This window comes from Hyalella azteca, unplaced genomic scaffold (genome assembly GCF_000764305.2).
Source record: "Hyalella azteca isolate HAZT.00-mixed unplaced genomic scaffold, Hazt_2.0.2 contig9547, whole genome shotgun sequence".
Lineage (NCBI taxonomy): Eukaryota > Metazoa > Arthropoda > Malacostraca > Amphipoda > Hyalellidae > Hyalella > Hyalella azteca.
This window is the reverse complement of record NW_025939616.1, coordinates 17,971-31,112: the sequence shown is the minus strand read 5'-3', so window position 1 is coordinate 31,112 and position 13,142 is coordinate 17,971. Positions and strand designations below refer to the sequence as shown.

The following is a 13,142-nucleotide window of genomic DNA, read 5'->3' as shown; positions in this document are numbered from 1 at the left end:
CAGGTGTACATTGGTCAGGTGCACATTGTCAGGTGTACATTGTCAGGTGTACATTGTCAGGTGTACATTGGTCAAGTGTACATTGGTCAAGTGTACATTGGGCAGGTGTACATTGGTCAGGTGTACATTGGTCAGGTGTACATTGGTCAGGTGTACATTGGTCAGGTGTACATTGGGCAGGTGTACATTAGTCAGGTGTACATTAGTCAGGTTACATTGGGCAGGTGTACATTAGTCAGGTGTACATTAGTCAGGTGTACATTGGTCAGGTGTACATTGGGCAGGTGTACATTGGTCAGGTGCACATTAGTTAGGTTACACGTACAGATGTACATGAATTAGGATTACATGCTGGAGGTGCTATATAGTAGCAGGTAGTTTAGCATTGTGTATATAAAGCAGTGCTTCTTTTACTGTGGCAGGTTCCTTTACGATGAAGAAGTGACACAAAGAATTTATTGAATATCAATATTGACAGGTCATTAGGTAAGGTAGGAGTGCAGGCCGTTAGCAGGTTATGCGATAAACAAATGAAATAAAATGTATATTAGTTCGGGAAAACATGTGTGGGACAATGATTGTAAATAATAATGGGAGATATACATGGAATTGTGAAAATTATACGGGATAAAAAGTATAAATCGAGAAAGGACATGTACATGGGACTGAGAAACATACATGGAGACAAATTATGAATGGAAAAAAATGGATATTTCTACATATGTACACATGGTATATTGTCAATTAGGGCAAGGATAGCAATAAATTATGAATGGAAAAAAAGAATATATGTACAAATGGTATATTGATTGTCGATTGGGGCAAGGAAAGCAACGCACCGTGGGCACGAGCGTTATGAAGAACTGGGAGCCGTTGGAGTTGGGCCCGGCGTTGGCCATGCTGACGGTGTAGGGGCGGTCGTGACGAAGAGATGGGTGGAACTCGTCTTCAAACTCCCCTCCCCATATGCTTTCACCCCCCACACCCGTCCCTGTGGGGGAGATAATGGGAGATTATGGGGGACCAGGAGTACATTGGTCAGGTGTCTCCCCGTCCCTGTGGGGGAGATGATGGGAGATTATGGGGGACCAGGAGGTAAGAGGTTACCCCACATACATCCCTGTGGGGGAAATTTAATGGAAAATTAGGGGGCATGAGGGGAGGAGTGCTCAACCCCCACATACATCCCTGTTGGGGATGCGAGGGAAGATTATGGGACGCTAGGAGGTAAGAGGTCACCCCCACACCCGTTACTGTAGGGGCAAAAAAGTGGGTGGGAGCACCCTAGGGTGTATATCTTCAAGGCTTATGACCTGAATAGCAGAGTTTATTCTAATGTTCGAATAGTTTTTTATAAATGTATAACATATACTTTTTATAGGTATAACATATTCTTTAAAAAGGTATAATATATACTTTATATAGGTATAAGATATACTTTAAATAGGTATAAGATATACTTTTTATAGGTATAACATATACTTTAATAGGTATAAGATATACTTTTTATAGGTATAACATATACTTTAAATAGGTACAAGATATACTTTTTATAGGTATAACATATACTTTTTATAGGTTTAACATATACTTTAAATAGGTATAAGATATACTTTATATAGGTATAACATATACTTTTTAGATATATATTTTTTTTTAAATAAAGGCCTCCCACACTCACCATTCCAACAAAAAAAAAAAGAATTGATTTTATTAATTAAAAGCAGGGAATGGTTTCATGTCAATGATCATCAGCATCAACTAGGCCACGGACGGAGTGGAGTGACGATATGAACGCAGGGAGCGCGATGTCCTTTGACATACGGATACCCAGGCCTCCCAGCCGGACCGGCAACACAGCTTGTTCAAGAGATTCGCGCTCGAAGCTGACATTGGTGATGGTCGAGAGGGCAGAAACCAACACCACATCGAACCGCTCCAAATCACCTACCCGCGTATATGCAGGAGACGCACGTAGGACGTACTGGAGTTTAGGTAGAGCGAAACAATTAGATATATTACCCTGCGGGTCGCCCGTCTGGATCATAAACTGTCGTATGACGCGGTGGAAGACGTGGCCGTTGTAGTAGCCGTTACGCGCGTGCACGCAGAAGTTCTCGACGGTCTTGGGACACTCCTTGAGGAAGAGCTTCAGGTGGATGTCCCCCAGCGACGTGTGCAGCGTCGCCGTCTCGAAGATGCGTTGTCCATCTGCAGGGGAAACGTTTCGATGATGAAGGAAATCTACGAGAAATCTACGCTGTGAAAACTTGTCGGCTAAGAACTTTTAAAAAGGCGATATTAAACAGGAAACTTCAGACAGGTTATTTTTGACAGGTTTGTGAACAAGGATCGTCTAGCAAAATAAGCTCTAGATATAACTTATCAGGTGTTGGAGTTTTATACAGTACATCTTCAACCCTTGTTTGCCTGCGTAGGTGCAAGTGATGTACCTACACCAAACACAATAATAACGTTGCAAAATTCTGCAGTCTGATTGCGGTTATTAGATTTTGGAACAGGTTAGGGGGAAGGGGAACGTTCCCAGTACAAAACACGAAGCTGCCTTTGCCGTACAAGTATGTACATTGCAGATTAACCCACACACGAGTTTCAAGTTAAACTAAGTCCTCCTCTAATGAATGAGGAGGACTTCTAATGCGACTGGCTCGAAACGACTAATGTAAGCGATTTACATGTGTTCCCAAGCATCCTTGCATTGCAGCCTCCTATATCTAAAGATATACTAATGCATATAATGTTATCAGTTTATCATTAGGCCATGTTGGCCCTGTCGCCGATTTTTAACTTTTTTTCTTGATTCGTTTGTAGAAACTTCTCGAACATGGCGGATTTTTTAATCAGTACCACTTAATGGAATAAAAAAAACAATTAATGGAATAAAAAAGCCAATTAATGGAATAAAGAAGCCACTTAGTGGAATAAAAAAGCCACTTAATGGAATAAAAAAGCCACGTACTGGAATAAAAAGAGCTATTTCTGATCCACAAAACCCATGAAGGCTGAGTGGCAGCACTTGATGGAATAAAAAAGCCATTTAATGGAATAAAAAAGCCACCCAATAGAATAAAAAAAAAGCCAGTTAATGGAATAAAAAGCCACTTAATAGAATAAAACAGCTACTTAATGGAATAAAAAAAGCCACTTAATGGAATAAAATATACAAGTTTGTACATTGCAGAATAACCCATACACGAATTTTAAGTTAAACTAAGTCCTCATTTAATGAATGAGAAAAACAATTTACATGTGTTTTTCAGGCATCCCTGCATTGGAGACTCCTATATCTACAGATATACTAATGCATATAAAGTAACCAGCCCTGTCGCCGATTCTCAACTTTTTTTCTTGATTCGCTTGTAGAAACTTCTCAAACATGGCGAATTATTTAATCTGTACTACTTAATGTAATAAAAATACCAATTGAAGGACCAAAAAGAGCTATTTCTGATACACAAAACCCATACAAGGCAGAGTGGCTGCACTTAATGGAATAAAAAAGCCATTTAATGTTATAAAAAAAGCTTCACAGAACCCATGCAAGGCTGACCCGAGTCATCAATGGCGGCGATGACGTCCTCTTTGCTGGGCCGTTCGTTGAACACGTCCCTGTCTGGGTCGGTGGCCCGGGCGTTGGCAGCGTCCCGGCAGGTGAAGAGGTAAAAACGGGACTTCTTGAAGGCGGTCACGAAGAGCGTGGGGTCGGGCAGGTCCTGCTCCAGGTTAGGGTTGTCCGCCGCCTCCTGCTCGATNGCCCTGAAGTTCTGAGTACCTGGAACAGAGCTATGTGCAGTGCCCTGAAGTTCTGAGTACCTGGAACAGAGCTATGTGCAGTGCCCTGAAGTTCTGAGTACCTGGAACAGAGCTATGTGCAGTGCCCTGAAGTTCTGAGTACCTGGAACAGAGCTATGTGCAGTGCCCTGAAGTTCTGAGTACCTGGAACAGAGCTAAGTGCAGTGCCCTGAAGTTCTCAGGACGGGCTATGGTGCGCAGGAGGCGGTTGGTATGCAGGTTGAGCACCTTGATGCCCAGCAGCGTGGGGTACAGCAGCAGGTAACCGCTGCTGTCGTACACCAGGTTACCGAGGTAACCGCTCTTCTCAACCTCTCGCTCTACTGCCAAACTGTAAAGTAATCAAACATTAGTCAATGTCGACTTAATATTGAAGATGTTACATGTTGTATCATCAAACAAATTCTTCATTCAGATTGCAGGAAGCAAACTGTCATATGGCGTGAAATAAACGTTCATATATTGGAGGCAAACGTTCATCTTATGGGGAAACAAACATAATATTAAATCAATATTTGAATGAAAGGCACAAAACATTTAAACCTATTTAATACAGACACCCACTGACCGCCTGCCAAACTCCATGTTGGGCACCTGAGGTTTGCGCTGCTGGAGCTCCATTACCTGCTCCAGACTCTCGTCAAACACGCGTGTCAACTTCCCCGTCAGGAACTTGAACACTCGGATCTGCTCAAACATGGATCAAGTTGAAACTTATCTCATGGTGACATATAATGGTAAACTAACTAAATAATAAAAACAAACAAATAATTAAACACACCTTCCTGTCATGAGCGAGTGTGGCGAACTGCAGTCCTGAGGGCGCGACACAAAGGGCGTGAGGGGGCCGCTTGAGCTTAACAAACTCGAAGAGGTCCGTGTCCANAAACACGCGCGTCAACTTCCCCGTCAGGAACTTGAACACTCGGATCTGCTCAAACATGGATCAAGTTGAAACTTATGTTGCTCTGACATGGATGAACTTGAACATACGGATCTGCTAAACTTAAATCAAGTTGAAACTTATGTCGGTACGACATCGAAAAGCTAAGCCATAGGGCATAAAACTTCCCACAATTTAAGACGAAAATGATACCGATTCTCTTAAAGCAGTGCTAATTAATTCTAACATGATAAATTGAGAAAATTAAAATGTTATATTAAAATCCATCATTTTTCATCACAAGTTAATAGAATATATTCCATATAAATACTTTAATTACATATAAATTACTACATATACCTAAATTACATATAAATACTCATTTATTTGTAAGGACAGAGGTTGTTCACACAATAATAGCTCCTTCATAAGTTTTCTTTCATTCCTACTGAACACAAAATCTAAAAAAAAATTTACAGATGAAACAAATAATGCTAAATGGCTAAATATTCAAAAATCAAATAATAAAAATAGCTTGAAGTTTATCGCTACTTACTATTAAATAATATTAATAATAATAAAAACAAACTAATAACTATACACACCTTCCTGTCATGGGCGAGTGTGGCGAACTGCAGTCCTGAGGGCGCGACACAAAGGGCGTGAGGGGGCCGCTTGAGCTTAACAAACTCGAAGAGGTCTGTGTCCAGCTTGGAGGTGAACTGTACGCATGAGGGGGCGGCGTAGCCCCCCTCTGACCCCCGCCAGTACTCCAGCAGTCCGGCCGTGTCGCACGATATTACCGTGTCGTACACGGCGTTGTACTGCACACGGCAATGCCTTCATAATATAACGAAGTATGAACGCATTCAATATGAAAATGGATCACGGCGCATGAAAACATACCACAGCGCATTAAATTATGTCACGGCGTAAGAAAATATATCATGGCGTATGAAAATATATCACGACGCACGAAATTCAATCACGGCACATGAAAATATATCACGGGCTTTTTCACGGCGCATGAAAATAATGTAATTGAAGAAATACAAGGTAATCTATTTTGCTTGAGATAGGATTGCATCTGCTGTTTATGTAAACGTATATTGAGGGGGTGGGTGGTTTAATGATTTTAAGGTGATGCATTGATATTACTAATGTAATGGCCAGCACCAGCACGTAATTACTCTTGCATCATCGACGTGTAACCATAGACATGGCAGATCTTTTTCTTATCATTTAATTGCTGCTATATTCACTGCAGTCTCCTTGATACCGCCACCAAATAAAGGTGTTGTCCAACGGAGATGGCATCGCTTGATGTACATGTAAGGCGCACCAATGCACTGTATGCCCATCGCAAATTTAAAAAAATATATTTGAATCAAAATAAAGATGTTGTTCGTTATATATAGATATATATTTAAGTATAAGTATCACCTGTCTCTTATACACATCTAGATGTGTATAAGAGACAGGCAGTAGACTTGTTTCACAGCAGTAGACTTGTGGCACAGCTGTAGATTTGTTCCAGTGGCACAGCAGTAGACTAGACACAGCTGTAGATTTGTTCCAGTGGCACAGCAGTAGACTAGACACAGCAGTTGGCTAGATGCACTGGCTGACTCCCCTGAAGAATAAAAGTGTATCAGCTTGTTTCCTGGATTGAAGTTTGAAGTTAAGTAAGAAAACACTTCTATGCAAATAGATGACAAATAAATTTGGTACATAAAGGAAACTCATGCTTCAAATTCATCTAAGCACTTCGATCAAAATAAAGTTCAAATAATACAAATAAATAGAAAAAACATCGGGTAATACTAATTTTGAATTGATAGAAATATCTCAGCATTTGCCCTAAATAAGATTCCTATTAATGAAATATTGTATCTTCGATTCTTCCTCACATCAATATTGCCATTCATTGACATAAAATTTGACTAGAGCATACAAAGACCTTAGACGAACTTGTGCCTCGCCAAATGCTACCTGCGATGAATCGTTCTCGGACATCTGTATAGTTAGTGCCTTGAAGATAGCGCCGTCTTTGAACATGTACGTACGAGTAAGAAGCNAGGTGTCATTACCTTCATGAGGGTGACAGGCTGGGTGTGTAGGTGTCATTACCTTCATGAGGGTGACAGGCTGGGTGTGTAGGTGTCATTACCTTCATGAGGGTGACAGGCTGGGTGTGCAGGTGTAACTCATGGAGGGGGGTGATGGAGTTGCCATGAGCATCATATATCCTGATGGTGGGTGACGCTGTGTCCCCCACAGCAATGGTGCTGTCAGGGTTGCTGCTTCCGTGGATAAATTCACACGTGGATGGAGCGAAGTCCAGCTTGAGCATGTTGATCATGTCTGGGTAAAACAAGCAATACATTAGAGTTAGGTCTCAATTTTAAATTAAATTCTATTTCAGAGAGCAACTTGCTTGTTTGTGACCATCAGGAAAATTTAGGGTTTTACTATTAGATAAAAAATGTTTACAACTTAAATAAGTGAAAAGCATGACTGCAGAAAACATCAAAATGTCTATATAATTATTATAAGAATAAATCAACTAGTATTTCTCCAATCATAGATTTATCTTAATGTAAACAATATGCTTGGTATTATAGAACATGAATATTAAAGGATGAATTTCTTACCAAAATTGATGACATCAAAGATTTTGAGAGCTCCATCTTCTCCCATGGAGGCGGCTCTGCTGCCGTTGCAGTTGTGCACCAGGCACTTCAGAGGACAGAGATGGCAGCGGAAAACTTTCACAAACTCTATGCCAACTTCAAGCTTCTTCCAAAACTTGATAAAACCATCCTGGGACCCTGTGATGATGAAATCTGTTCTGAGGGAAGACAAGGAGCTAGGAAAACTTTACTTGACATGGAATACATTTCAGTAGAAAATTTAGTTGAGCGAGAAACCTAAATTCTACTACGCATATCTTTCAATAGGAGCAAGCTGGAAACTTAATATACTGGCATCCATGTTTGAAAGAATAAAAAAACATTCACATCAAACTAAAAACATTAACTTACTTGGTGACAATAACATGAGTCACAACATCGCGATGCATATAACTCTTCTCATAATATTCAGCAGAGGGCAAGTTGTTCAGGTAGAGATTTTCATGAGGCAATACTGTAAAGATAAATGAAAAATAGAATGAAAACAATGTTATCAAGCTTAAATAGGTACATTACTATGACTTCCTGATGTTCTATAATGTCAATTTGATGTAGATATAAGTATTTTCTTGCAGCATTTGATGGGCGTTATGTTTGCCCTGTCTTGTGTAATAATTAGATAGATACCTACAATAATTATATAGGTATACATTTCAGCATTTTCAAACTCAATGTTTTTTCAGTAATTGTTGCTTTTATAACGAGTTATCTGGAAATTTATAAACCAATGTGTAACCTTTGCACAACTATTAAATTTTACACCCAACCATAAATTCATTTAGAAAAACATTCAACATCAAAATTTTTTATTAACCATTGCAAAAATATGCCTATATTCAAAATATATGTATCTACCTTTCGAGTGCAAATAGAGCTATTCCGCTATTTTTAGAACCATGAGATTCCCAATATATGCATGGTACCTGCCATCTAACTATTAACAAAACTGCAAGATTGGGCTATAAGATCCCAAATGTACTAAAAATTTGGCACTTAGGAGCTGTGAGATTTTAGTAATAAGTAGGAAAATTTTAATCTTGACTGCAAGCAAGCGGTTTATTTGGTCTGTCACACNTTTTTCAGGAATTATTCAAAGCTAGTAAATGTAGTATTTTTGAACTTCTTTTATTCTACATAGATGGGAAAAATATTGACATTTACGCCACTATTTTTAGTTTTGCGATATTCCAATTAGTTTTGCTACTACAACAGTTTTACGCCGTGTCATAGGCCTGTCCCGAGTAGCCCCACCTGTCCCGAGTAGCCCCGGTTGACGGTATCAACTTAGCCATTTAGGGCAAGGCAATTATGATAGGAGAAAATTGCAAGAAAATCAAGAGCATTGAGAGAAAATTTAAATTTTTAATTGGTCAGACTCTGATTCATGGGAATTCTAATCTGGTTAACAGATTTTTTCTGCCCAATTTCCAGTTAGGCTTGTAAATTTGTAATTGTTTGGAACTTGAAGCCAAGTTGAAGTTAGATGGTTAGGCAAGAAAGTAAGGGGACTAAGATTTAAAAAACATTTAATTTTTTTTTCAAATTCCTATGATAACCCACCACAGCCCACAGCCTCACAGGCACAGGGCAGGGATTGAATAATTAAACTGAGTGAGCTGCTACTTCTCCTATAACTTTCCCTGCCACAGTGCTACTACCTCGGTACCTCCTATGAAACCAGGGTGCAGAAAGTCTGTGAATATTGCAAGATCTTTGACAATGCATCAGCAGCAAAATTTACGCCTTCAAAAGCTTTTGCCAACACATTTGGATTGAAATTATTGCATTAGATATTTGCCAGTCTTCAGCCAACTATTTAGAAAATATTTGAAAATCTGTAAGGCCACAAGCGCACACAGTAAGGTTTCCACTTTCCAGTATGTAGGATGGATCAGGATGCAGTGAAGTTTGTCCGGAAATCAGTTGCGATGGCCGATCCAGTATGTAGGATGGATCAGGATGCAGTGAAGCTTGTCCGGAAATCAGTTGCAATGACCGATGAGTGCAGGCATGGAATATATCTACTTGGCAAGCAGCGACTGAATTTTTCAAGCTGTGGTTTTATGGATTTGTCAGCCGTGAATCCATTTTTCCCATTTCCTTAAGACTTGATTCCATTTTTTCCAGTTGTCAATTTCATATTTTGGCCATGAAAAGCCATTTATGAGCCGCAAATTTATTTACAAAGTCCTTACACATGTTACTCAAAATATCTAATTTTATCCTAAATCAGTCAAATGGCAACAATAACATTTGTCAATTGTCTTTACTGTAACCTGAACATGTATAAATGCAGTCTGTCGTTGTCTGACCACTCAGAGCCTTAGTGCTCAGTCCGCTCTGACGTGACGTTTAGGTTGACTTGTTATCATTACTACGATGATTACACTTTGCAGGATATTTTGACAGGAACGGTAAAGTAGGGTAAATGCGGTATATTCCGACATCGTGGGTAATTCCGTCACCTCTCTAGTTTTTCCTTTATATTAAGCTTTGTTTTAGTTCCATGCGTTCGTTGATGGTTAAAATGGTGATGTCATACATTTGTGCGTCAAACTACTGCCAAAACACTAGGTCTTGGCCATCTAGCAGGAAAATATTGAGATCCAAAGAGAGACAATGCACGCTACCCAGTGAGATCATCGAAAAATGTGTCAAATTTAACAGTTGACCTTGCTCTACCAAATAGTGAATAACTGTTTGTATAGGAAGAATATTATGGTTTGAGACTTTTAAATACGTCTGTGCATATATTAGGAATCCTTTAAGTATACTTGTATTTGCTGATTTCAAGTGGTAAATAAATTAATAGATGATTAAATTCAATAAATTGAGAAATGAATTTAGACACATGAAAACTAATACCGTCACAACTTGAATTGGACACACACAGATCGTTCCAAGCTATGTACAAAAATTCAAATTTGCTTAATTAAAAGCTTAATAGTTGTTAATTAAAAGTCTTTGTTTGCGAGTTATACGGCTTTACGTATACGGCTCATGGCCAATGCAAGGTTGAAAATCGGCCTGAGAAATGCTGGTGATTTCTTTATATATCTGTATAACTTGCAAATGAAGGTGAAATCGAAAAATTTTTTACACGCTAAACATCACCGTTGGAAGGTCAAGTTTCTATAATCAAATCTGTACAGTAGTATAGAGGAAATGTCATGCTCACTGCAAATTTTGGCACGTGTTGTCATATAACTTATGGATGAAGGTGAAATTCAAAATATTTTAACAAGCTAAACATGACCGTTAGGTTCTAATGAATACGTGTACCAATTTCATCAAGCTACATTCATTGCTTTGGGAGATATTCCATGCTCACTGAATTTTGACACCTGCCGCAAGTCTGGCCGTAAATTTGTCAGAGACGGACGTGTTGCACAGAGCTCGTTGAAGTTTAAATGCAGCTGACAACCATATAGAAGTTATACATATTTTACAGTGCGAGTGGACAACATTATTTCTTATAAAATAAAATCTCTAGTTTTACTTTTCTTTAAAACATAATATTGAGTTGGGAATGCTGGTTAAATAGATTCACTTATGAAATGGCTTGACCAAAAATTTGATCACAATCGCAAAAGAATTGAATTAGTGAGACAAATAGGGAAAAATTTCATGATTAGAAGCCTATCTTTTCGTTATAAATTATTAATAAATTAGCAATGTTGTCTTTCAAAAAATATTTATTTTATGTATTTTTTTATTTAAGCAGCTGAATCGAAGTCCGCAAATTAGTGTTGATGTTCCTTTTTGCATTTATTGTTTATAAGTGACGCGGACAGCAGCGGCTGCAGTGCGAGCTAAGTGATTGCAGTGAACCATTGTGTTTACATTACGCTTTTTGGTATGTGACAATAAATTTTTTAAATAAAATGGTAAAGATTGAAAAAATGAAGTTATAAACTGTTATTTGTGAGCAATAAACTATTATATTAGGCCCCAGGAAATTGAATGAAAAATATGAACGTAGGTACAATTTATTTTGTGAGCGGGTCTAAACAGAGGCTAGGGAAAAAATTAGATTGTCACCCTGGCGCGTAGTACGGTGTTTTGCGAGTCACATAAAGCAAACAGAACTCGAGTAACGCATATGGTTATTTTTATATAGTTTTTCATTTCTCGATGCGTCCTTAATGTGTCGGAATATACCGCGTTTACCCTAATGTGGATTGCATTGCGGAAGTTGAAAATTTTATGAAATGACATGTTTGCTGGGATTTTTTCAATCAAACAATTGAAACAAAAATACAAGACAGTTGAGGCACAAGATTTCATACCCTGGCTTTGCAAATTGTGGATTGCCTCTTCTTTTTTGCTTAATTGGCAATGACAATTTTGGGCCACCAATTGGCTACCATTGACCATATTAGTAGGCTATGCACTAACCAGTAACCACAGTGGAAGAAAGAGGTCAACTATCAAGTTAGCCTAGGCTATGTATACTGTACCTACATCATCAAGATAAAAATTTTGCTCATTCAGGTAAAAAATAACACTTATTATATATAACCTGACCCTGGGCCTGGAATACATAAAAAATTCCTAAAATTTTTCAACTGATGAAAGTTGAATGGAAAACAAAATTACCTTTTCTTTTCTTCTTCTTTGTCGCAGCAGAGGCAGCTTCTTCAGGTTTTGGTCCGACCCATTCATCACCTTCTTCAGCATCCTCACAAGGTCTTTTCTTTGAGGTCTCAGTGTCTGACATTATTTATCGATGTAATAACACAACCATAAAGTTTCGTTTATATCGACACTGTACAGAGACTTTAACTGAATAAATACAATTAAACTTACGCTCCTATTTACGTAAAAGGTATTACGCAAATTACTATCGCGGGACACGCCACACGGTGCATGAGCATCAAATTCTAACAAGGCATGGACGGTGGACCGACGTAGATTTCCTGGAGAACGGAGTCCACGACTAACTGTAATTCCGTTCTGTAATAATTTCGAATTATTTGATTTAGTTTAGCGTTCTGATAGCTTCCGACTTTACAGCGTATTCATTCATGTCACATGATATTTCAAGAAATTCGAACTTATAAGCAGATTCTAATAAATCCTAATTGATTACCCTGCTAGCCTACTAAGAGGTCTGAATGCAATTTCATAAAGAGCTTGATGAATTTATTTATTACGGATCTTCATTTTTTTATCCCAAGTTGAGGTTATGGATGAAGCGGTGCGTGTTGATCATGATGAGCGTTATTGGGTGATGAAGAGCTGTCATGGCGACGGGGGGGGCGTGTCAATACATAATGGTCACTAGAGTTTGCGCAATGGAGATTATAAAGGTGGTGAAGTATGGTGATACAAATGAGAGAATGGGTGCGTTTTAAATAGAGATGAATAAAGATGATTAGGGTGACTATGTGAATGATGTTAAGAATAATTACTTTAAACGTGGGGACAATGATCAATGTTAAATTTAAACGGAAAAAGAAATTTATTAGATTTTCTTAGTGTAACAATATTTTTAATCAAAAGCAAATCGAAAAAATGCTCAATCACGTGTAAATCTAAACTCCAAAGCGAAACCTACTGTGAAGGCATATGTTGATTTGAAAATTTATAGACAATATTATAACCAACGAATTCCATTTTTTTAAATACAGTCAATTTCATTGTTGTTCAACAAGCAAATATCACCTCATTCTGCCTAAACCAAATCAAGTTTAGGCTAGTTTAAATTTTTATAAAACTCTTTTAGAAGCATAGCTAAAAATAAAATGTCG

At 38.4% G+C, this 13,142-nt stretch overlaps 1 protein-coding gene across 1 annotated transcript in view; it reads right to left on the bottom strand.

The window, feature by feature from the left end:
- LOC108667049 (peptidylprolyl isomerase domain and WD repeat-containing protein 1-like) overlaps nt 1–12,395 on the bottom strand; it is a 13,846-nt gene extending 1,451 nt beyond the window's left edge. Inside the window, exons 1-10 of the mRNA XM_018154031.2 lie at nt 11,989–12,395; nt 7,741–7,843; nt 7,351–7,547; nt 6,867–7,060; nt 5,302–5,520; nt 4,382–4,500; nt 3,958–4,144; nt 3,572–3,818; nt 2,023–2,211; nt 840–991 (exon numbers count right to left, since the gene is read on the bottom strand). Coding sequence (XP_018009520.1) covers nt 840–991; nt 2,023–2,211; nt 3,572–3,818; nt 3,958–4,144; nt 4,382–4,500; nt 5,302–5,520; nt 6,867–7,060; nt 7,351–7,547; nt 7,741–7,843; nt 11,989–12,109 — 1,728 coding nt within the window. The 5' untranslated portion in view covers nt 12,110–12,395. The remainder of the gene's footprint in view (nt 1–839; nt 992–2,022; nt 2,212–3,571; nt 3,819–3,957; nt 4,145–4,381; nt 4,501–5,301; nt 5,521–6,866; nt 7,061–7,350; nt 7,548–7,740; nt 7,844–11,988) is intronic.
- Between the last annotated feature and the right edge of the window lie 747 nt (nt 12,396–13,142).